At 40.1% G+C, this 26493-nt stretch overlaps 1 protein-coding gene across 1 annotated transcript in view; it reads right to left on the bottom strand.

The window, feature by feature from the left end:
* myo10l3 (myosin X, like 3) overlaps nt 1-26493 on the bottom strand; it is a 108391-nt gene that overhangs the window by 4638 nt on the left and 77260 nt on the right. The window contains exons 20-37 of the mRNA XM_059032087.1: nt 24211-24335; nt 23470-23584; nt 20519-20625; nt 17969-18412; nt 17174-17213; nt 15738-16505; nt 15100-15223; nt 12829-13072; nt 11493-11588; nt 10392-10485; nt 9226-9281; nt 7999-8141; nt 7621-7815; nt 5203-5360; nt 3585-3708; nt 2534-2831; nt 2077-2284; nt 1533-1669 (exon numbers count right to left, since the gene is read on the bottom strand). Coding sequence (XP_058888070.1) covers nt 1533-1669; nt 2077-2284; nt 2534-2831; nt 3585-3708; nt 5203-5360; nt 7621-7815; nt 7999-8141; nt 9226-9281; nt 10392-10485; nt 11493-11588; nt 12829-13072; nt 15100-15223; nt 15738-16505; nt 17174-17213; nt 17969-18412; nt 20519-20625; nt 23470-23584; nt 24211-24335 — 3476 coding nt within the window. The remainder of the gene's footprint in view (nt 1-1532; nt 1670-2076; nt 2285-2533; nt 2832-3584; nt 3709-5202; nt 5361-7620; nt 7816-7998; nt 8142-9225; nt 9282-10391; nt 10486-11492; nt 11589-12828; nt 13073-15099; nt 15224-15737; nt 16506-17173; nt 17214-17968; nt 18413-20518; nt 20626-23469; nt 23585-24210; nt 24336-26493) is intronic.

The following is a 26493-nucleotide window of genomic DNA, read 5'->3' on the forward strand; positions in this document are numbered from 1 at the left end:
AGCTTTGCTTTTGTGACCAGGACAGTGATATTTTGAAATTTACCTATTTTCCAGAACATTCCAGATAGATTCAGTGCTGAGTAAACTTGGAGCAACTTTCAAACCTTTCCTTAAGCCCACCAGGAGAGTTTAGTTCCAGCTGCCTAAGTGGATACATATCTGCATTTTTCTGGGATGGCATCAAGGTCATACCAGACTTCAAAATGGTGGCATTCCTGATGGGTCTCCAAGGCGGTTTTACCAAGTTTCCCTGCTATCTTTGCCTTTGGGACAGCAGGGACACCAAGGCGCACTACCACAGGCGGGACTGGCCACAGCGGACCGAGTTCTCTGTGGGGAGGAACAACGTCAAGTGGGAGCCACTGGTGGACCCCCGGAAGGTGCTGATGCCACCACTGCACATCAAATTGGGTCTTATGAAAATTTGTCAGAGCTCTAGATAAGGAGTCGGCAGCCTTCAAGTACCTTCAAGACTTCTTCCCTAAGCTGTCTGAGGCAAAGGTCAAAGCCGGTGTCTTCGTTGGACCACAGATAAAGAAGATCCTGGAGTGCAATGAATTCCCCAAGAAGCTCACTAGTAAGGAGAAAGCGGCTTGGAACAGCTTTGTCGTAGTGGTTCGGGGCTTCCTGGGCAATCACAAGGCCGAAAACTATGTGGAGCTGGTTGAGACTCTGGTGAAGAACTACGGCACAATGGGCTGTAGGATGTCCCTCAAAGTCCATATCCTTGGTGCTCATCTTGATAAATTCAAGGAGAACATGGGAGCGTACTCGGAGGAGCAAGGCGAGCGCTTCCACCAGGATATACTGGACTTTGAACGCTGCTACCAAGGACAGTATAACGAGAACATGATGGGAGACTACATTTGGGGGCTGATTCGTGAAAGTGATTTACAGTATAATCGTAAATCTCGAAAAACTACTCACTTCTAAATCTTTTGTAGTCATTTTTTTATTACTTTAGTATAAATACATGTTAATTTGGATTCATACTTTATGTGAACGAAAAGACACAAATTCGCCCGTTTTCTCATTGGAAATAGGTAAATTTCAAAATATCACTGTCCTGGTCACAAAAGCAAAGTTTGTGGGGAATAATAGCCATTTTCTATACTTTTGAGGCATAAGCAATTAGGAAATAACACTTACTACCCAGGAACAAAAATTGTGTTACATAGTGTAATGTGCCTAATTATTCAAAGATGGTGCTCTAAAATGTAACAAACCTGCCAAATTATCTGTTCGACAAGCCTAAATGGGGGGTGCTGCTGTAGGAATTAGGAATGGGGACATGAACAGCAGTAGATTTTTACAGACTTTTTACTTTGATGCTTTCTACTGTCATGTTTTTTCATCTGCAACATTAGCATTTTTTGTGAATGACGGGTATATAATGTTGGAAAAAAATTATATTTGATCAGCAAAGGAACAGTGGAGATTTTTGTCTCATTTAAAAAGGGTGTTGCCTGAAAAAACACATTTTGCAATAAAGAAAAACATACCGAAGCAATTTAATACAACGGAAACCCCACCTCTCAAATTTGGCCAGCACGTCGGACACGATGACTCGGCTCTCTACAGCTCTGTCTATTGCCTGGTTGTGCTCGAAGAGGGCAAACATGTTGCGGCTGTCTTCCATAGCCAAGCCTCGGATCAGCTTCTCTACTACCTGCGAACGGAGCAGAGAGACAGAGAGCGGTGGGTAACAGCCAGCAGGACCAGGCTCAATACGTACATCCCCAGGGCAAGCAGCAAAGTGACAACGGGCTTGGTTTCAACAGTCTGGGATGTCATATTCCTTGCTCCCAGTTTTATGAGGGTGACTTGGTAACAGAGGCAAACCCAGTTAACACATCATATTGCTAAATATATATTTGCACTGTGTTCATGCCAGAAATCAAAATATGAAGTTATGGATGTCGATTAACCTCCTGGTATCAAGCCATTTTCTTTAACCACTGGACCACCAAGTATCCTAAAACCTGTACACATGCCTCTCTTTAGAATCGTCATGTTCAGTTTCCATTGCTATGCAAGTGTAAGTATATGTGTGTAAGAGCTCAGGGCTGTGCTTACCTCTCCAGCAGTGGTGTGGGAGTTGATGGAGATCTTGCAGGAGCCTCCTCCATGACAGTAGACAGTGGTGGTCATCTCCTGCCGGGTGAGCAGAGCTGCAATCTCCTCCTGCGACGGGACAAACTCCCGCGACTTGGTCTTCTTCAGAGACTCGCCAATAAAGTGGGCATACTTCTCAATCTCCGTCCCCAGGAACTGATCTCTAATCCTGGTGAGGGGAAACACAAATGCACCAACTCAGCTACTGAAACTCCAGTCGGTCGTACTTCCCAATTTTTTCAAAAAGGAAAACAAACTTGCCAAACAAGAAAGAAAACAACATTTGGTTTAAGGGTTTAAAATTTGTCTTTCGATTTTCATTTTAGATTTATAAAAATCGCCGTTCTCCATTTCAGAAGAATCTGGAGTAAAGCGTATTGAGAAGCTGGCCTGCGAGGCATCGAGAAGCAGTGCTGACCTCTTGAGGTGGAACTTGAGATAACGGAGGATGGCTCGGCTGGGCAAGAAGGTGCAGCTCATGCAGGTCAGGAGGTGCCAGTGGGCGCAGTTGGCAGGGCTGTTGGGCTGGGGCACGTGGTTGGTCTGCTTGATCAGCTGGCAGTAGACCTCATCTCTGAGCGTCCGCAGGTCCTGGCAGGTCTGTAGGATGCCCTGGATTATGGGCACCGGGTCCGACACAGTCTCCATCTCCTGCAGGGAGTTGAACATCTTCACCGCCTCGTCCTGCATACTGGCATAGCCCTTCTCTCTTTGAACTGGCATCAAACGGATAGGAAATGGGACAAAGGACAGAGAGATTAGTTGTTTTACCAATACGCTTTCAAGTGATTATAATAAAATCAATAAGATTATTCTTTAATTAAACAATTAACCTCAGAATTTGATTTTTAATTATGGCAAAGCTTTCCTTACGGTGCATATTTGATGGCCAAAGAACTGTTGGTCTGCACACAGCTATCACATTGTTATTTAATACTTTTTAAACATGCTGCTATAAGTAGAGCTAGAATTAAAATTAATTTCAAGTGTAAGTCATACAATTCTCTTAAATGGTTTCTGATTTTTTTCCTCTAAAAAACAAAATAGGAGGTAATTAACGATATGCTTTGCAAACATTAAATGAGCAAAAATAAGTCAGTCAGTCATAAACTCTGAAACAAAGAGGCCCATTTAATTAAATCTACATGGCAAAATATCAAAATACATCCAGCATTTAATTTAAACCTGCCACTGTTCAGATCATTTTATTAGACTACAGGGCACTATAGTTCAAGCAGGTTTTAATTGAGAGGCACAGAGATTGAACTGGTCCCTTAACCCATTCACAACATTAAAACACGCACTCAACTGTCAAGTATGAGAAACTATTTCAAGCAGACGTTTCTGCAAAGGTTTCTAGTTTCACCTCCCTGTACAGGGAATGTGGGGAAGCTCGTATTGCCACAGCTTACACTAGGCCTTTTGCCTTCAGTGCTGCCAATACAGCATCATTAAATCAAAACTCTTACGGTTCATGTTGATGTCTCCATAAGGAAGGGGCAGAAGCGGGGAGTGCAGTGGGTGCTGGGTGTATCTCAGGATGGGGTTCCTCCTGAACGTCTGCTCCACAGCCTCCGAGTTCAAACTGTTCTCCTGTCAAAACAGAACCAACCCGGATCAGCTGCTGTTTCCAACGTACCCGAACAAAAACATTTCATTTTCAACTGTTATTATGGCTATTTTAATATCTATGCCAAATATTACAGCTCCTGTATGACATTATTATCTTGATACAGGCCCCCATATTGCCAGCATGAGCGCACAAACACACACAAAACAGCCCTGTGAAATAGCTTCTTAATAGATCCACTACAAAAAACTAAAAGCACACAAACACAAAACCTCACTCAGGTGGAAGTACCGTGCAAAATGTGGTACAATTAATTTATTATATAGTCTAACATTAGTGCTAAATCGAGGTCTATTAAAAATAACCTTTAATGGTACCTTTCACTGAGAGAGCTAAAATAGGCAGATATTTAAAGAATGTATTTTCTTTTGCAAAACACACACAGTCCCTAGAATGGTTGCCATGAATATTGCATCACATTACACTTTACCTAAGAAATAGTGTTTAACTGCTATCATTTTTACATTTTATATATATATATATATATATATATATATATATATATATATATATATATATATATTATATATATATATATATATATATATATATATAGACGCACACATACATATGCATATATATATATAAATCTGTTCAAAATTACTGAGAAATGCAAGGTTCATGGCCACCACAGAATGCAGTCTTGGTAGCCTTATTTAGTTGAGGCTACAGAATACCTTTTTGGTTTAAAGAGCATCCCTTGTCACAAAGACAGGTGGCAGAGGGGTACGCGTAAAGGACTGAAATAAAAATAGGTTTAACACAGAAAAAAAAATCTTAACCACTTCATTAAACATTTTCAATGCCACATAAATACAACCAGTCTTTACTTACTCCTTCTGGACACCCATATCTCCCTATATCGGTTAGAGCTAACAAAACCTTTAACTTGTCCACTGCCATATACTGTTGGTCTCAAATGTGCGGTTTTGAAAGAAAAATAGGTTATTTTGTTTCCTGTAAAGCATGTCTGTAAATAGATGAAGCAGCTAGTTGGTTAGTGACAAAAAAGGTGGTGTTGAAAAAGTGGGGTAATGTCACCCTCCAGGGGAAATGACCTAGGAAGTGTAAGAATACCAGAAAGTAAGGTGTGCAAACAGGGTTCTTTAAACTTGTGTAGTACCAGAGGTTTAAACAATAAAAATACACGTTTCTTTCAAAATGGCATATATTAGTGCATGACAGGTAAAAGTACTGTTGGTTATACAGCCTTATCTCATGTATTTCAAATAGGAGCATCACAATCTCATCCCACTTGAGCATCTCTTCCTGTGGCACTCTGACCTTCACATATAAACTGTTTTCTTTGTACATTGCTGCACTTTTGTGATTGTAAATGCCCGAATAGAACAGTGCAGCATTGTAAGACACTATGATGGAAACTAAAACAGCATTGTGCCGCCACAATACATCAAAACCCTACAATGCTTCATCCGACCCTAGCTGGCTGCTCTTACCTTGATATCCCGGATGAGCTGCTGCGTTGGGGTCTCTATGGGCACCTTGCTGTCAATGACGCCCTGTATGGCCGTCGCCCACCTCATTGCCTCATTCAGCAGCTTGGTGTACAGCCGGTAGGAGTGCTTGCGGCCATGGACTATGATGTTCCAGTAGCCTGAGCAATTACACAAGAGTTACACTTTCTGTAATTACACACATTTCAGATTTTTCCCTTTACGCAAATTACGGTTATTTTACAGTGCCTTGCATAAGTATTCACCCCCTTTGGACTTTTCCACATTTTGTAGTGTTACAACCTGGAATTAAAATGGATTTAAATTAGGATTTTTTGTCACTGATCTACACAAAATAGTCGATAATGTCGAAGTGGGGTAAAAAATATACATATTTTTCAAAATTATTTACAAATAAAAAACTGAAAAGTCTTGATTGCATAAGTATTCACCCCCTTTGCTGTGACACCCCTAAATAAGCTCTGGTGCAACCAATTGCCTTCAGAAGTCACATACTTAGTTGAATGGAGTCCACCTGTGTGCAATTAAAGTGTAACATGATCTCAGATCAAATACACCTGTTTCTGGAAGGCCCCAGAGTTTGTTAGAGAGCATATCTAAACAAACAGCATCATGAAGACCAAGGAGCTATCAAAACAAGTCCGGGATAAAGTTCTGGAGAAGCACCAATCAGGGTTGGGTTATAAAAAAATATCCCAAACTTTGAACATCCCCCGGAGCACCGTTAAATCCATTATTAAAAAATGGAAAGAATATGGCACAACCGCGACTCTGCCTAGAGAAGGCCGTCCACCAAAACTCAGTGACCAGGTAAGGAGGGCATTAGTCAGAGAAGCAACCAAGAGGCCAATGGTAACTCTGAAGGAGCTGGAGAGATCCACAACTGAGATGGGAGAAACCTTCCATGGGACAACTATAACCCGGACGCTCCACAAAGCTTTGGCTTTATGGAAGAGTGGCGAGAAGAAAGCCATTGCTGAAAATAACCCATATCAAATCCTGTTTTGATTTTGCCAAAAGGCATGTGGGAGACACAGCAAACATGTGGAAAAAGGTTCTCTGGTCTGATGAGACCAAAATTGTATTGCAAAGCCAATACTGCTCATCATCCTGAGAACACCATCCCCACGGTGAAGCACGGTGGTGGCAGCATCATGTTATGGGGATGCTTTTCATCAGCAGGGACTGGGAAACTGGTCAGGATTGAGGGCAAGATGGATGGAGCCAAATACAGGGAAATTCTAGAGGAAAACCTGTTTCAGTCTGCAATAGACCTGGGACTGGGGCGGAGGTTCACCTTACAGCAGGACAATGACCCTAAACACACAGCCAAAGCTACACTGGAGTGGTTTAAAACAAGAACCTGAATGTCTTAGAATGGCCCAGTCAAAGCCCAGTCCTCAATCCGATTGAGAATCTGTGGCAAGACTTGAAAATTGCTGTTCACCAACGGTCCCCATCCAACTTGACGAGCTTGAGCAATTTTGCCAAGAAGAATGGGCAAAAATTGCAGGATGCAAAGCTGGTAGAGACTTACTCAAAAAGACTCACAGCTGTAATTGCTGCCAAAGGTGCTTCTACCAAGTATTGACTCGGGGGGGGGGGGGGGTGAATACTTATGCAACCAACAAACGTCTTTTTATTTGTTTAATTAACTTGTGTCACAATAAAAAATATTTTGCACCTTCAAAGTGTTAAGTATGTTGTGTAAATCAAATGGTAAAAATCCCAATTAAATCCATTTTAATTCCAGGCGTAATACTACAAAATGTTGAAAAGTCCAAGGGGGGTGAATACTTATGCAAGGCACTGCATATTGCATGTTCCTTAAAACTGGGATCTTCATCTTAAATGGCGGGGTGTTTTCAATACAAGTAAATGTCAACTTCAGTTCTCAATATGAAATCTTGTAAGTACACAGAACCCAGTTTGAGCACAAACCTTTTTTTATTATTACAATCAGAATTCATAAGGAGTTCGTATTTCTCAAGTAAAAAAAAAAAAAAAAGTGCTTCTGAAAAAAAAAACTCATTTGTGGGGAAGTGCATTGGGGAAGCAACCTGCTTCAGTTTGTGAGGTTTCACTTATGGGCTTCAGTGAACAGCACAATGCTAATATGCTATCGTGCCAGCCTTTTGAGAATCAATTGGCTAATACTGATCTTAGCAGAAACAATACACAAATCATTCCTTAAAATCAGCACTAGTGGGCACCCTGAAAGAACCACCCTCTGACCCCCCACAGGGCGGCCCCTCTAGGGCAGGGCTGAAGCATACTGGCCTGGCAGTATGCATAGCCTCCCCTGCTCTATGGATAGAGTAGATTCCAGTTCCATCAAATCAAATGTCAAGCACAAGCGCTAAAATAAATATGTAAAAATCAATGAGTGAAATGACGTACCGGTTTCCTTGAAGATTTTCTCATCAGGCTGCACCACGGAGCAGAGGCTGTTGAGGACGAGCGTGCCGAGTTTGGAGGCGTTGCGCTCAGAGGACTTGTAGTAGTCCAGTGCGTTGCTGGTGAGGACAAACCAGCGCTTCTTCAGCTTTAGCGAGGTGCTCTTCCCTCCAGACTTCACCTCCTTGTGGAGCCAGCCTGGAACACAGGGGGTGGCAGGGTTAGAGCAGGGAGACTCCAGCAGCACTTTCAAAGCAGAACCGCACAGTATTGGCCTAGCTGGATTAGTTAGTATGCTGGCCAACCAAAGAAAATGGTTCTACCCAGTGTAGTGAATAGTAGCCGAGCATCATGGGTAATTTGAAGGCCCTCCATACTCACCTCTCACAAGGAACTCCTGCCCGTCAACCTTGGAGTCTCCCTTTGGTTTCTGCAGCAGGCTGATCCAATGGTGCATCTCCTCCGCCGTGTCCGTGTTGCAGTGGATCACACGATTGGCCGTGATGATCACAAAGGAGTTCTGCCTAAGAAGGAGAAACGCAGCAGAACTTGTATTAGCGAGCCGTTCGGTCTGCGGGGTTTTCATTCACTGTATCACTTCCATTGAAGTCAAAACATTTTTACTGTTACAAGTACTCACCTCCTTGTATTAAATAATGGGTAAAATAATGTTGGAACATCACATCCAAACTTTTACCAGAGTAAATTAAATAGTTTATATATATATATATATATATATATATATATATATATATATATATAAACCTATTTTATATCACCTCGTTTAATATCATGTCATTTATTTTCACGATTTTTCAAAAAACAACTCACCGTGCACCATATTTCCTCTCACAAACCCGCTTATGATCACGTTTTGTGCAGCCTGTCAAATGCTGCATGGCTGGGCTTTACTAAGTAACCACAGGATAGAATTAATTTCTAACGCAACTAACAACCAATAATCATCTCCGCTGATAAACTGACATTTTGTGCAGCTTGTCAAATGCTGCGTGGGCGGTCTTAATGGGATACAGTTCAGTTACAAAACACCAACATCAAATTGTTCTTATTCACACACAAAAAAAAAAACGGTAACACTTATTGCGTAGCATTAATTAATATTAAATATATATGCAATTGATATTAAATTTACGTTCAATTATTCCTTGTTACTTTCCATTAACATTTAAGCCAGATTAACTGTATTTTCAATTAAAAACATGTAAACAATGGGAAATTACTACATATTTTCAAGGGTAACAGAAGGTAATATACATGGACATGATATGCAATTACAGTTTCAATCAACATTTGGTTAACATTTAGCAAGAAACCAGCTATTGCATATTCATTAAAAATTAATTTAACATTCATTTAATATGCAATTGCATATCTATTTAATATTAATTTATGCCACGCAATATAAAGCGTTTTTGTGTGCCAAAACAGTTAAAAACCATTAAAAATGATAATAACTTAATCTAACCATTTGTATCACTTAAAATTCACATGCACAGCAGCCCAAATCTTAAACACTGAACCAGTCCCGTGTTTGACCACTAGAGTGCAGTGCAGTGCAGTAGAAAATGTACAGAGGCATGTCTATACCTGTCAGGATTGTCGGAGGCACATACTGAGTCAATCAGGCCAACGTCCAAAGTCCCCTGTAATAAAGAACAAACACTGTATACTGTACACACATACCTACACTTTAACACTGGCTATAGTAATGATGGAACATTAGAGTTCTGGTAACCATGTCAGAAGTCCCTCAGACTGGTAATGCTAATATTACATAGTATTTACTGTGGTTTACTGGGAGAAGGGTTTTATTCAGGAATGGTATACTGGATCTATGAAGTGGTACCAAACATTCCCAGTAAAAACCAGTCAGCTTTAATTGCTTAAAAAAAGGCTAATACCGAAGATAGATCAAATAAAATAAATTCACATAGTTTAGATGTCAAACCTAAACATTTGTAAAGGATAAATTATGCCACAAACTAAATAACCTTTTGGGGCTGTATTAGTAATAGACAAAGGAGCTGACAAGTGGTAGTAAAACAGTTTCAGAACGACAGCAAACCCAGAATTGAATTATGCTATACTGTGTAAAACTATACATTTGTATTACATTTTGGGTAAATGTCTAAAAATAATGCACTCCTGTTTACAAATATGCCAAACCCATTTGCTGTAATGGACACCAAATTGAGACTGAAAAAAAAGGGAGGGATTGAAAATGAAGCCAAAAAGAAAAAAAAAGTGTACATCCCGCAGGATATTACACAGGAAAGTAAAAATAGTAACAGACATATATATTATATACTCTTGGTGGGTTCATTATTTTACAGTAAAATACTGTAAAATAATGACTACTTTACAATAGGGGTTCTGATTCTCAGTTTTATTTACTGTTTTTAGGGACATACAGAAAGACAGTCGGTTTGCCAACCAAAGCCTCCATATACCCCAGGTTATGATGCATTCAAACATTTGTACCAGAGAAAAAGGAGAAGCTGTTATCTAGGTATATGCAAAACTAACTGCAAAAGTTTGACGCCCACCTGCCTGCCTCCACAATATTACTAATTATAGTCTTTAGTAGAAAATTTCAGTAAAAGGACTACAAAAATAAAAATCAACAGTCCTGTCAGTAGCAGCATCAGCAGAACCGCTGGTTTACCTGATATTTCCTGTAGTCATCAATTACCTATCCTGTCAGTCATTGCAAATATGAAATGAAAGTGTATCAACAGGAATGTAATACTGACCACAGCATTCTTGGGGTTGGCCTGCTCGTCCTGCATCTCGCACAGCTGCTGCACTGTAGCACTGTGGACTTGGCTGAGTACGTTGAACCAGCCACTGGAACCAGAGACAGAGACAGAGACAGAGACAGAGAGAGAGAGAGAGAGAGAGAGACAGACAGACAGACAGACAGGAAAATGATTAACAGACATTTCTACAGCATATTGAAGTAGTAGCCTCTAAAACAATAAGTTCACTAAAAGCAATTCGATTTTGTCCTATTAGGGGCTTAGTGAGGGTGAATGGTGTGCAATGAAGAGGCAAGCCTTGAGGGCCGAACGGCCTCTTCCCAATCAGAAGCATTTGTTTATGTTCTTAATATATTTAACTCTATGGTCAAGCAAGTGAGACTTTCAGGTTTCATTTCTTACTTTTGCTTGAACTACTTCCTTTAATATAAATCTTGCAAGTTAGAAACCCATTAAAAGTAGACAAAGGTTTTGACGCCTTAACTTATCCGGCCCAGCTATTTTAATAATAATAATAATAATAATAATAATAATAATAATAATAATAAATGAGTATGAACAGTTTTACAGCTTTCAACAAGCATTCTCAGCTGTCCAGTACTGTCAACCTGTGTTCTTCAATAATGAGCACAAAATGGCATTCTCAGCTTCTTTACTGGAATGCAGATATCATCTGTACAGGAAATGACTAACACCATCACTATTTACTACTTGGTCTAATGAGTAACACAGGGACACATTCGATACTTGAAGTTAAAGCTGCCATGCAGCAGTGTGTGATCACTCCCTGCTTATTTAATTAATTACAGCTGCTTAAAAAAAAATGCACACCACAGTTCCTGGAAGCAGGATTTAGCTCCAAGACTGTTCTGAGGTCAGTAGACTCCTTCTCAGATTATCCATCTCAAAAATGATGACCAATTGATATAAAACCTGCTTAAACCTCAGCGGTTACAGCAAAGGTACAGGCCGACGCTCTGTAATGTTGTCATTGGGTATTTCTCATTGACACAAATTCCCACTTTGTCTGGCTAGTGTTTGTGATGCTTTGAAACAGCCATCCAGTCAGGATGAAAACAGCTGTAGGGCAAATACCTGGCATCCTCTGGCGATTCAGCGACAATGTGATAAGTCCTTTCTTCAGTCACAACATTCAAGGCATTCTCCTTCTCGTGGTTGTCAACAATCTCTCTGCAAACAATGCCAAAATAAAAACAGCTTAATGTGGTTTAATAACATGCTTAATACCGTGCTTAGTTATGACTCTAGCGTTGGTATTCAGCCGTTTTGTTTAGTTTTTTTCCTCTTCAGTACAAATTGCTACAAGATCAATGGTTGCCATGTGACTCAACAATTGATCTGTCAAACGGTTGCAAGTGTGGTCGATTTGTATCTGCTAGGATTCATATTATTTCTGAAACACTACATCAGTCTATTTAATAGTTTAAATTACAGGTTTAAAATTCTGCACACATTCACATGTTGAAATGGCTTTGGTGGGAACAGAAAATGAGCAATGCAGGAGGGATGATGGGATACAGCTAGGGTTGCCAGTCTGGGAATTGGCATCTGTGTCCGGGTGGCAGGAATTAACAAACCCGGATGCCCTAATGTCCGGTTTTAAGTGAAACGCATAAGAAACACCAACCTTCATTTAATATTTTCTTTGACATACCATATAACGGGACATTTTGGGGTGGAATTTATTTGTCTTTATTGTAGGTTTGGATTGGATCGCCAATAATACTTCCACCAATCAGAGTGTGGCATAAAGTGTGCGATCCCGCCTCCTGACAGACTGGTGGTATGCAGCACAGGTTAAAGAAGTACTGGACAAAGGAAAGAATGTGTCGGATGTCAAAGTGAATATGAGAATGGCAGCGAGTGATGAAGCCAATTTGCATACAAAAATTAAAAGCAGACCAGAATCTCTGAGGCTGTGTAAACTGCGCCTGCTACTGTGGTACCTGTAGGTTAAGCTGTTTTGTGTTATTTTTTTTATTTTTTTTACAAGGGGTTAATTAAGTAGCAGTCAAAATTGTTTATGTCAGACTTGTTAGAAAATCTGTAACAATGGATATAGCTACTATTTTTCTGGCTTGCCAGTTCGATTGCTAGAAATATCAAGAGCACGATACTGTGTATACTGGATGAATATTGATTTGTATCGAGATCTGGTGGTATTGTGTTAAACTGTATTACAGTATACTGCAGTTTTGATAGAGCTAGGCTGACTGAGAAATATGTCCGGGTTTGCATGATTTTCTGTTACACGTGTGTGTTAGTGCCGATAGATCATTTTAAATGACCGTTTACTATGCTGGTTCTAGTTTTGCAAGGTGTTTTTCTTCCCTTCTCAAGTTCATTACAGATCGGAGTAGACTGAATTTTCCTTCCCCTTCACAGTATTTAATGGATGGCGTGTCCTTACTTGGCAGAACGGATGTCAATGGTGCCCTTCAGCCTCTCCTCGCTGTCGTTCTCGAAGTACATCAGCTTGGCTCCTCGCAGTACGAACCAGCGCATTTTCCAGTTGCGTCGTGACAGTGTGTATAAGCCCCCGCCCTTCTTGTACAGCCAGCCCGATTTGAGAGACTCCTGCTTGGCCCGGAACCACATGAAGGTCTCGTCTTTGAGCACGCACCAGCGCCGCCGCCACGGGAGCATCAGACCACCTGCAGGAGGCGAGAGAGAGGGGCTGGGTGTCATCACAGCACTATTAATACCTGCATGTTTATGTTGTACTGCGAGCTGAAGCCATATTGATGACAAATTAACTCTTCTACTGTATAACATCTATGTATTAGCTATAAATAGTCATATTAGATTATTATGAAAAATTATGTAGAGATTGGACAATCCGATTACAATTATCTATGAATAATTTGTAAAAGACAATTACAGTAGACTATTGTGACCAATTGACATACTTATTTCCCATAGCAAACAGCCTGTTTTTAAAACACCACACTTCACTTGAGGGGTCCTTATAAGTAGACACATAAAAAAAAAAAAAAGACAGACAAATCAATAACTATAATAATATTTGGGAAGTGGCTGACCATAATAATCATTCTTTTTTATTGTTAACCAGGCTATAGTTTGTTTATTATATATATAATCCATATAAGACCACTGCAAAATTATCAGTTTCTCTGGTTTTACTATTTATAGGTATGTGTTTGGGTAAAATGAACATTTTTGTTTTATTCTGTAAAATACTGACAACATTTCTCCCAAATTCCAAATAAAAATATTGTCATTTAGAGCATTTATTTGCAGAAAATGACAACTGGTCAAAATAACAAAAAAGAGCCAAGTACAAGGTTGTCTTGGAAGAAAACTTGCTTCCTTCTGCTCTGACAATGTTCCCCAACTCTGAGGATTGGTTTTTCCAGCAGGACAATGCTCCATGCCACACAGCCAGGTCAATCAAGGTGTGGATGGAGGACCACCAGATCAAGACCCTGTCATGGCCAGCCCAATCTCCAGACCTGAACCCCATTGAAAACCTCCTGAATGTGATCAAGAGGAAGATGGATGGTCACAAGCCATCAAACAAAGCCGAGCTGCTTGAATTTTTGCGCCAGGAGTGGCATAAAGTCACCCAGCATCAATGTGAAAGACTGGTGGAGAGCATGCCAAGACGCATGAAAGCTGTGCTTGAAAATCAGGGTTATTCCACCAAATGTTGATTTCTGAACTCTTCCTAAGTTAAAACATTACTATTGTGTTGTTTAAAAATGAATATGAACTTATTTTCTTTCCATTATTCGAGGTCTGACAACACTGCATCTTTTTTGTTATTTTGACCAGTTGTCATTTTCTGCAAATAAATGTTCTAAATGACAATATTTTTATTTGGAATTTGGGAGAAATGTTGTCAGGTGTTTATAGAATAAAACAAAAATGTTCATTTTACCCAAACACATACCTATAAATAGTAAAACCAGAGAAACTGATAATTTTGCAGTGGTCTCTTAATTTTTTCCAGAGCTGTGTGTGTATATATAATTTAAATAGGTAATTTAACTATCTGAAATAAAACCACATTTCATGCCTCACAGAATATGACTCTGGGACAGTGATTCTACAAAAGAAACAGACATTCTACAAAAAGTTGATTTAATTTGTGTGTTCTTTAAAAAAAAAATATATATATATACTATTCACTACCTTACATCATAATAGGTACCAACTATAGTAAAAGCAAGATATAAAACTAGAGTTAGTGCTACTAACAGATGGCTGCTCTGTTTTTTTGTTTTTTTTTTACAGTAGATTTGACACTCTTGCGACCCAGCTGCTTTGATACAGGATTCTGGACATTGACTTTCTTCCAGCTTGTTTTATGAAAATGTACTAAAAGTATTGCAGTAATATGGCAACGTACGGACAATAGCTAATACCACTGCCCTTTAACCCATTAAGTGCCATCATCCTCATTTGAGGACAGGCTACTTTGTAATTTTTTGGCACATTTTTAACTGGTATCTGCCTGCTATTTTAATTTTCTCTAACTATAGTGCTATGAAATTACTCTAATTTTGTTAACCGCAAAAGTTTAGTCTAAATGTAATGCATCAAACTTGTGTTATGATTTTTTCAAAGAAAATTTGGGATAAGCCCACCACCAGTTGTCCTTTGCCTTCCCAATGCAAAAATAAAAAGAGTAGTGAGTTTCTGTAAGCATGAAGCACACCCTTCATGTAGAGGTAACTGTGGAAGTATGGTGGTCCGCTTCCATTGAACATGGTCACCCTGTCATTGGAGAACTCCTCATCTGTGTCGATATATACATCATTCTCATCATCGCTGTCTATAAACTGATAGAGAAACAGAGTCAGAGAACTCATAGGGAGAGCACACTAGATTAAAATCACACACTAAACAGAAGGATAAAATACATTCAAATAATTAAAATGAACAGTAGTGTCCAGATAACAAATTTCACGATAACAGAAACAGAAGATAAAGTAAAATAAAAAAAGAATTTGAATAGTTAAAAAAGGTAGGTTTTTACCCAGATAATATTAAATGTGTCCGCCAGGTTAGATTATAGAAGCAAAAACAGTAAATAAAATTAAACAAACTGAGCTGGAAAGAGACAAGCTGCAATCTTCTGCTCTAGATTATTTGTAGTACCTAAAAGAAATATCCCTGAATCAAATCGGTACAAACATGGACTGGCTAGTTAAATCGGTGGTGAGGAATTTGGGGGTTTGGTTGAATACCAATCAAGTCGCCTGGCACTGCGTATAGATTTTAGACCTCTTCTTGCCTCTCATTCTCTACTGACCAAATCCACATCCTCACCTAGCTCTTCACAGTATTGCTTACCGAGTCAGAGCTGCCACGGCAGGAGTCCAGGCTGTTGTAAGTGCAAGTAGATTTCCGCAGGATCTCCTCATCGGTCATGTGTCCATCCATAGTGCTTCCTGCATCCCCTGAATTGGCCAGTGCCTCCTCAAACTCATCATGATCATAATCAGATTCCAGGTCTGGAGGAAGGCTATAAATGGGGTCTTCTAAATCAGCCAAGCTGTCAGAAACGACATGGCCGATGCTTTGGTATTCTGCTTCTTCATCCTCCTGTGCTTCTGGGGCAACATAAGGTTCTGGAAATTCTGCAGGGACTTTCAGAGATTCATCGAGGCCTTCCAGGAAAGTGAGAGGAGGTGGAGGCGGAGGGAGGTTGGCATAGATGTCCTCGTCGATATGCTGATCCTCCACAGCTGTGCGAGGGTAGTCTGGTAGCGGGTTGGTATCTTCCTCTGCATGGAAGCCTTCGTCCACCTCTTCCTCGGCCAGTGGGGCAGTCAAGTCCGAGGAGTCGTTTAGGTTCTCCTCACTGGAGAGGGACCGCTCTAGCCCGCCGAAGTCCAGCAGATCTAGGAACTCCTGCGCCACCCGGGAGGCCTCTTTCTCTAGCCTGTGGATCTCGGCCATCCTGTGCAGCTCCAGATCAGTCTTGGAGCTGTCGCACAGCAGGGAGACCCCGTCGTCCTTCTCTCGCTGTAGACGGTCGATCTCCCGCTCCAGCCGCAGGATCTCCTCCATCTGCCGGCTCTCCTCTTCCACTAGCCTGGGGCTCGGGGTGCTAAGGGCCTAAGAGGAAGGAGGAGAAAATTGCAGATTGAAGCACCTGAACACATCATTCAATTTAGAGCCACATTATTACTAAACTGGGCAAATCAGGCCCATTCCTGTGGGAAATTCAAGCAATGACTATCCTGATCCGAGCTGTTTGCTGCTTTTCAGTTGGTCATGGTGATACAACAGACTTAATGCTAGTTAAAGAGCTGGTAAAGCTGGTTGAAGAAACAAAAGTCAAATCAGTAAGTCCCTTAACGGTGAGCCTCTAAAAAGTCAATCAATTGACGTCTTCTCTGGTGGAAACATTATTTATACACGTGCTGGGTATCCAGCCAAACATCATGTCCTTGTCTTGTTCCCAAATGTATTATGTTCTCATGTATTATAATCCCTTAGATATCTACTGACTGTACAGAGACTGACCAGACCAGATGCATTTCTGGTTGGACAACTAATAAGTTTGGGCTAATTAACCAGGAACCTGACTTCTCAGAGTGCTAATGCTTGATAGTTTTAGGAACAAGACAGTTGTAAAAAACAACAGGACTGGGTGCAGGGCAAGTGGATTTACATAGAGAACAGCTCATCTTGCTGAAAGGATATGTGAACGAGCCACAGGGTGGCATTGCCCTTCATGGTGGAATTGTTCTTCATATACTGTAGCAGAAGGGAGAGATTACCTTTTGGGAAAGGAGGTCCGTCCCCAGTTGTTCCATCTCCCTGAAAAGAAAAGACAAAAAACACAGTTTAACTGTGGGTTCATTAATTCTACAATCTCCTCCCTATCCTTAAAACACTGTATGGGCTCTTTATAGTAATGGACATTTTTTTTCTGTAACAATCTTGCACCCACCACGATTTTCTGTTTTATTTCCATGTCGTACAATGTGCTACCAGGGCCTAATTTCTCCATGCAAAAAGCATAATAAAAATGGCTACAATCAGTTTGAAAAGTGTCAGGTGTTCTGTTTTTCATCTTTTAAAATTAACAATTAATACGTTTGTTGTACTTTATTACTCGCTAATGAGTGTAATGTACAGTATGCTATGCAGGACATTCACAATACTTTGGATACCAGTTTTGCCTGCAACTTGTGTCCTTGATCTGTTGCCAGCTAAACTACTGCATTCTTGTTTACACATAACAGCTTTTATCAGGTTCAATAAAATTAATGGCATACCAACATTCAATATTGCTCCGTCAACCTTGAAAATGGCTGCAGTTAGCCCAGTTAACCCTCATTAAATAAGTGCAGGTTACTACAGTTCAACTCCACTTCTAATCTTTTTTAGGCCAACTTATCAGAACAATTTAGTCACTTTATCTCTGACCTGGAAATGACTATTTCGAAAAGTTTCATCAGTAAAGGGATTCAAGTTTTAAATGACCTTGGTTAAGTTTGCAAGAAGTCTGCCTGAATTTTTTTTAGATCTATATGGTGATTAATCTCCATCACCCTTCAAAATCTATTTACCTTTCCTCTCCTTTCTCCTCCTGCTGCACCCTTGCTTCCTCTTCCTGTTTCTTCTTTCGCTCCTCATCTTCCATTTGTGCCCTGAGCACCTCCTCTTCCTGCTTTCTCTTTAGCTCCTCCTCTGCTTGTCTGATCCGGAGCGCCTCCTCTTCCTGTTTTCTCTTTAACTCCTCCTCCTCCTGTATCCTCCTCTCTGCCGCTGCTTCCTCCTCTTTGCGCCTTCGCTCCTCCTCTTCTGCTTTCCTCTTCCTCTCTTCTTCCTCCTCTCTCCTGCGCTTTTCCTCGCGGAGGTGCCGGTACAGGCTCCGGGCGAGCTGGCCGCGACGGTGCTTCTGCAACACCACGGTGGCAGAGCGTACCCGCAGGAACAGCTGCCTCCACAAATGGGCACGGTAGTTCTTCTGGATGGTCAGAACGCTAGCCAGGACTTTCTGGTAGTGTTTCCTGTTAGGATAACCACATTGATTAGCTATCTAACTTTTTTGGAAGTCCCATCGTGTTTCTTAATCTTTTTGTATTCCTGGCTATTTTCACTTTGACTCAGGTGAAGCACATTTACCTCGCCACAATGTAGCAAGTTTGATGGAAGGGACTTACTTCCCGTGTTATACAGGCAAAAGGACCCCATCTGACCCCTCACACTTTATGTGCATCATTGATCTCAAGTGTAAAGTTCAGATGAGGTATTATTAATTATAAAAAACAGGAGGTGAAAATAAAGTCTGGAAAGCAAAAAGAACAAAATGTTACACTATTCAGGAGGTAAGAATTTTTAAAAGCCTCGATTAAGACGCTATTATCTCTTTGTCTACTAAGAATTAAGGTATTATTGAGATATATTGGTGCTTAAACCACTCCTTAGGTAAATAAAGTAACTATCGAAGGGGACGTTGCCACTTTATAGCTACGCTGAACTGCATTCGAAGATAATACTCACATGAGAATTGTATGACGTTTTTATCACCAGCCAACTTGAGATTAAAAGGCTCTAGTAATTTCTGTTTATTGTATCTTTTTTATAGACAAAAAATACATAAAGTGTGCTTCAGAGGCTGATCTCTCCATTTCATTGGTACAATCAGGTCTTACAGTGTAGTAGTTAAACACACTGGGTTATCTGTACCTGTATGTTGTAGAACACCAAGTGCTAACTGACAAGGTGAGCCAAGCTCACCTGTCTATGTCTTTAAATTAGAAGGGTTACAATCTCCTTCTGTATTTCCGGTGTTTGAGGATTACATTTCCATGCTCTGGCAACTTCGAGACCATCATATTCATTTTCACGGATGAAAATAAGACTCCTATTGCACAGCAGTTTCACCCATTCTAGGTTTTAAGAAAAGCTTGATTAGCCACAGTGTGTATGTTACACGGTCAGGTGTGTCGTATTAAAAAAAAGCAAAGCCAGGAATGGATCAAACTTCTATGCAATGGGATTCTTTTTTCCATCCCTGATTTTGCCTCCTATGGTAAAATGCTAGTCCACTGTGCCACAGCATCTTCCCTAACTTCTACCTGTAATTTCTTATGCAGCATTATGCTGCAACACCTTAGAACCAGGGCTGGTAATATAAATGCAATTACCAGTATTACTACTATACAATTTATTACTGAAATCCAATTAAAATCATGTGAAACAAACAATCCATTTTTGGCACAGTTTACTATTACTAAACACTTGCTGTATTCACGTACAATTAGTGGTTTTAAACTACCCACAAAACAGTACATTAAAAACTATTACATTATAATGAAGTAAAAGTGGGTACTTGAATAAAAGTAAATGGATTCATACTTTTTAAACTGATTTAGGTGTGAATTAAGTGCTAATCGTTTTTTGCATTTAATTTTAACTTTCTTGTATGTAATTTTTACTTGGGAGTCCATTAAAAATCGATTGACAAACAACTGACAGGTAACATGTGCAACAATCTTTTAAATCAATGTAAAGCACCGTTAATTAACACATTAACTTCAAATTAAACCCTCAAGGCAATAATGGATTAAAGCTGCAGTTTTTTTAACAACAATACTGCTTTTTTATTACAACTTGAGGAGTCTGTTTAGTTCAGAAAAGCAGACTTGTTTCCAGTTTGTTTTAATCCTCCACCCTAATCCACCCTACCCAAAAAGTTAATTTTTAGCTGCAGGAGACACAATATTCATATTAAAACACTAAGCCTCACACTCTGATTATCTAAAGTAAACATATAATATTAAACCCAGACCCTATTTAATAAATAGTGAAACCTTTACTAAAACCACACATACTGTAAAGAGAGATCCCTCTAATGCTTCCCATTATATATACTTCCCATGTTGAATCGCCTGTCTATGAAGACCACTGTTTTACATTATAAAATCTAATATCTTATTCTGGTAGACACAAAGAGATACTTCTCTAAAAAGGTGGTTTGACTGGATTTGAAAGCGTAACCCACGGTACTGGTCGAAAAAAAGGCATACACCTCAGTCGCTGCATAGCAGAAAGGTGACAGCTTCCCTCTAAGCTGTTCTTCCCATTATTCCCACCAGTATACAGACACTGACCTCGCCACATAGCTCAGGACATGGGCTCGGATCACCATGCCAGCCTTCCTCCGCGCCTCCTCGCGATCCTTCTCCAGCCTCTGCTCCAGCGCTTCCTTCAGGAACACCTGCAAGAGGGGTGACACTGGCGGGTTACACTCCAGGATGGGGCTGGCAAAAGGTAAGAGTATGAACTGTTTCTGAAAGGGTTAGGTGCTATTCCACCAAACTGTGCAGAAAGAATGCCCTGCTTTCACTAGAGCTGCTACTGCTTTGCATCGTGCTTCACTGAGGCTGTGTGGACAGATTCCTGCTCAGTGCTGCTGCTGCCTCTGCTCCTCTCTCGCTGCTGTACTGAGGCTCATGGGGAAGGGGGAATGAGAGAGAGAGACTGGGAAAAGAAAAAAAAAGATTGAGTAGCTTTGGTCCTAAACAGGCCACACCTCTTTTGGCACATAAAAGGGGAGAGAGAGAGAGAGAGAGAGAGAGAGAGAGAGAGAGAGAGAGAGAGAGAGAGAGAGAGAGAGAGAGAGAGAGAGAGAGAGAGAGAGAGAGTTGGTGATACATGCTTTTCTACAGTACTTAACCCTTTCCTAGTCAGCTGTAATAATATCATATTCTGTCCTTTACAGAGCCACTGGCAGTGATGTTGTACAGTACTTCTATGACAATGTAACAGTAATAGGGTTAGCTCTCCCTGACCCTGGGGTACTTGACTGTGCCCCTACACTGCAACAGTGCCAAGCAGGTCTCCTTTGGCAGAATGTTAACTCATTCAGAGCTTTAAATTGGAGTTCTAAATGGAAAGGCACAAGGGAATAAAGCACATGGGGGTGTACGATGAGCACACATGGAAAAGAGGCCTGCTCAATTGGTGCTTTACCTTCAGAGAGTTACTCTGCCATTGTGGACTGGCTTTTGGCCAGTGGGCTCTAGCAGATGTTACTGCAAATCAGTGAACCCAGCTGCACCGCTGCCAAAATAAAATAATTCTGAAGTTTCCGCATTCACATCCTTCCCACGTCCCACACAATCCTGAACACTAATTCTGGAAACATGTTTCCTCTCAACACAATCAGCAGATATAATTACACACAGATTGTTTCAACAAAGGAAACAGCCCCCCAACCCCCTACAATGCTCACAGAGGCAGAAATCTGAGTAACAATAATACAATCACGTCAGTGCTGGTCACTTACAGGAAATACGGCTTTATGTATACTTCAGAATCTATAATAATGATAAATAACAGCAACAGCAACAGTATTAAGAACATATCTATCGGTATCATGAAAACTTAGTGGCCATTTCTACACACACCATATATACCAATGTGCTTGTGACATGTAAAGACAGACAGACACATCTTAAAAGCTCCCATACCGACTCTCAAGGGTAAATAGAGGATACACCATGAAGGATCATATACTGTAGTTATTCTACCAATGAGGATAGCTTGAAGGGATGGAGTGTTTCCAGCGCCTCATGAGAGCAGTAGCTACAGTACTCTATGAATGTTCGTGATCTATTCTGGTTATATAAACAAGGATAACTATGTAAAAGAGTGTATGTCTATCTAAACCTACACAGTGTAACTTGGAAAAGTGGGAATTGCCCCAGTCATTCTGTTGTTGGATTTGAATGAATGAACAAAATAGATTAAAAAATGAGAGCAATAAAATATCTACTCGGTACCAACGATTTTGAAAAAGTTACTCCATACTAGATACCTCAACATTTGTTGTATAATAACTTGCACACAATGGTACAAGTTAAAACTTATTCCTTCAAGGGGTTATGGTGATATGATAAACCAGTAGAGGTATACGACAACATTGCTTATAGCGACTGGGCCCCTGGTAGTGATATAGTACTGCAATAGTTTAAATACGCACAATTCAAGAACTGCACCTGTCTATACACAGGCACTAAATCCATTACATCTACTATCCTTTCTATAGCTTCAATTTATAAATGGACAGTCAATTTTAAGGCAATTTTCATGCTGTAACCCAGAAATTTTAAATCATCAACATCTATTATAGCAGGGAATTATTTTGTCAGCTACAACCCCTTGAGCCCTGCTTGAAGCCCATCTGAATGTGCCAAGAGATACTGAAAGGGTTAAGATGTGCAAGAAACCTTGGGTGCATTAACAGGAGCGACACACTGAAAACAACTGGGAGCAGCGCAGGGAGGCAGGCCAGCCCCTGACCTCGCAGCAGAACAATGGAGCTCTTTTACTGCAGAACAATCAGTGAGGCATGTCCAAGTCAGCCTAACAGTGTGTGTGTGTGTGTGTGTGTATGAGAGAGAGAGAAAAAAGAAAGAAAGAAAGAAAGAAAGAAAGAAAGAAAGAAAGAAAGAAAGAAAAAAAAAAAATGAAATGCTACACTTGATACAGGCCTTTAAAAGAATTACCTAGCCTTTTAGTGTCAGAGAAAATAGAGACACATGTTGCACACAGCCCAGCACAACAAACCTTTAACTCCTTCCCTCCTGAATTTTATGCAAGCTGTTGTCTGTTGCACATGAAAATGATTGTTAAACTGCCTGGCTTCAATGACTGCTGTAGGCTTACGTTCTTAATGTACTGGATGTAAAGATGTAGTACAGCCATAGCTACAACTTGCTTGTTAATGCTCAATACTTTTTTTCCCCATAGCTTCTACCTAGATACTGCCCTCTAGAGAAATCAAAAATCTTCTTCAAAACAATTGAAGAAGTCAGTCAGATTCTTTGTCCTGCAGTAATATGTTCTGAATAATAGTATACTGATGCAGCCCTACACACATTTAACTTAGAAAACAGGTTCTAATCAGATTACAACACGTGTATAAAAAAAAAAAAAACACACACCACACACATTTAGTACTGTCACATAGCTACATCAGTCATGAAATAAATCCTTTGTAAAGCTCTGAAGTACTTGGACAGCAGTGCAGAGAGCAGGGCGGTAAGAGAGCTGGTACCTTTGTCTTCCCAAGCTGCCACTCTGTTTTGGTGCAGTCGTAGGATTTCAGCAGTACAGTGCATTTCCCCTTGTCATCCCCTGGAGTTCCTTTCTCCTTCAGTAACATCTTGTACCTGACAGAAACAAAGACTGCTTCAATACACAGGCTGGCACTTTATTTTCATGGATTATGTATTTTTAGCCATGACCTAAATAAGACTGCGGGCCAACTTAAATAAAAATAACAAACAACTGTAGTAGTGATGGACAAAATGAGTGGCAAGCATTGCACTGTTGTAAACTGAACACCTAGTAAGATTGAAATACATTTTATAAATAATAACATTACCACACAATTAATTAAGAAAACAAGACTGCACCATGTGTGGTTACAGCAGCAGTCGCCTAAATCAAGAGATAAGCCAAGCGAGTGGTATTTTGGTGAAAACTGTAAAATCTGTATTGGTAAGAGAGATGGGACTTCATACAGTACTTCCTTGCAACCTTTGCATTTATTGCTCTGTAACTAACTAAATTGTTTCAATTATTTTAAATGTTTTAATAATACAAACTGGTCAAAATTGGCAAAGAAATTAAATTGCAGAAAAAAAAAAAAAAAAAACACCTAAAATGTAAGAATATGGAGGTCTTCCACCAACGTGACAGACCACAGAAGGAATCTGTGTTTCTATTAAAACTGTGCGTCACTTTATATGTTTACTTCTTAAACATCATGGTTTGCTAAAGCCTCTCTGTTTACCTTGTGTAAAAGTCTTGGAATTGCCTCCGAACAGGAAACCCGGCACGTCGAATTTTCACCGTTTCCAGCATCCCCGAGTATCGCAGCTGATTTAGAACCACTTCCGGGTCAAATTTATTGGGAGTCTGTAAACAAACAAACAAATATGTGTAATAATAAATATATATATATATATATATATATATATATATATATATATATATATATATATATATATATATATATATATTATATTATATAATTATATATATATATATATATATATATATACACACACACACACACACAGTACTGTGCAAAAGTTTTAGGCAGGTGTGAGAAAATGCTGTAAAGTAAGAATGCTTTCAAAAATAGACATGTTAATAGTTTATATTTATCAATTAACAAAATGCAAAGTGAGTGAACAGAAGAAAAATCTACATCAAATCAATATTTGGTGTGACCACCCTTTGCCTTCAAAACAGAATCAATTCTTCTAGGTACACTTGCACACAGTTTTTGAAGGAACTCGGCAGGTAGGTTGGCCCAAACATCTTGGAGAACTAACCACAGTTCTTCTGTGGATTTAGGCAGCCTCAGTTGCTTCTCTCTCTTCATGTAATCCCAGACAGACTCAATGATGTTGAGATCAGGGCTCTGTGGGGGCCATACCATTACTTCCAGGACTCCTTGTTCTTCTTTACGCTGAAGATAGTTCTTAATGACTTTCGCTGTATGTTTGGGGTCGTTGTCATGCTGCAGAATGAATTTGGGGCCAATCAGATGCCTCCCTGATGGTATTGCATGATGGATAAGTATCTGCCTGTACTTCTCAGCATTGAGGAGACCATTAATTCTGACCAAATCCCCAACTCCATTTGCAGAAATGCAGCCCCAAACTTGCAAGGAACCTCCACCATGCTTCACTGTTGCCTGCAGACACTCATTCGTGTACCGCTCTCCAGCCCTTCGGCGAACAAACTGCCTTCTGCTACAGCCAAATATTTCAAATTTTGACTCATCAGTCCAGAGCACCTGCTGCCATTTTTCTGCACCCCAGTTCCTGTGTTTTCGTGCATAGTTGAGTCGCTTGGCCTTGTTTCCACGTCGGAGGTATGGCTTTTTGGCCGCAAGTCTTCCATGAAGGCCACTTCTGACCAGACTTCTCCAGAGAGTAGATGGGTGTACCAGGGTCCCACTGTTTTCTGCCAATTCTGAGCTGATGGCACTGCTGGACATCTTCCGATTGCAAAGGGAAGTAAGCATGATGTGTCTTTCATCTGCTGCAGTAAGTTTCCTTGGCCGACCACTGCGTCTACGGTCCTCAACGTTGCCCGTTTCTTTGTGCTTCTTCAAAAGAGCTTGTACAGCACATCTGGAAATCCCTATCTGCCTTGAAATTTCTGCCTGGGAGAGACCTTGCTGATGCAGTATAAATACCTTGTGTCTTGTTGCTGTGCTCAGGCTTGCCATGGTGTATGACTTTTGACAGTAAACTGTCTTCAGCAACCTCACCTTGTTAGCTGAGTTTGGCTGTTCCTCACCCAGTTTTATTCCTCCTACACAGCTGTTTCTGTTTCAGTTAATGATTGTGTTTCAACCTACATATTGAATTGATGATCATTAGCACCTGTTTGGTATAATTGTTTAATCATACACCTGACTATATGCCTACAAAATCCCTGACTTTGTGCAAGTGTACCTAGAAGAACTGATGCTGTTTTGAAGGCAAAGGGTGGTCACACCAAATATGGATTTGATTTAGATTTTTCTTCTGTTCACTCACTTTGCATTTAGTTAATTGATAAATATAATCTTTTAACATGTCTATTTTTGAAAGCATTCTTACTTTACAGCATTTTTTCACACCTGCCTAAAACTTTTGCACAGTACTGTGTATATATATATATATATATATATATATATATATATATATATATATATATATATATGTTTTACAACACATTCCAAGACCGCCAGATTGGAGCCAAATCCTGTGAGTATTTTTCAAGCCTACTTTTCATGTTTTACATAAGTTTCTACCCTCTCTTCCAAACAGCTTTGAAGGCATATTTCCTTGTGCCACCATAACGGACAAACAAACCCACTCTGCAGTTAGCCTCCCCAATCTCTGTTAATACCTCAGTGTATTTTTTCTATTGATGAGAGAAAGGGTTCTACAAATGTGCCGCCTCATCATAGTAAAGACCCAATTTGTGTGGAAATATTTCAGTAATTCCTGGCACGGAACAGTATACAGTCTCTATAAACACATATGCTTATTCCCCCAGATCCTTCTCTTTT

This window comes from Acipenser ruthenus, chromosome 10 (assembly GCF_902713425.1).
Source record: "Acipenser ruthenus chromosome 10, fAciRut3.2 maternal haplotype, whole genome shotgun sequence".
NCBI lineage: Eukaryota > Metazoa > Chordata > Actinopteri > Acipenseriformes > Acipenseridae > Acipenser > Acipenser ruthenus.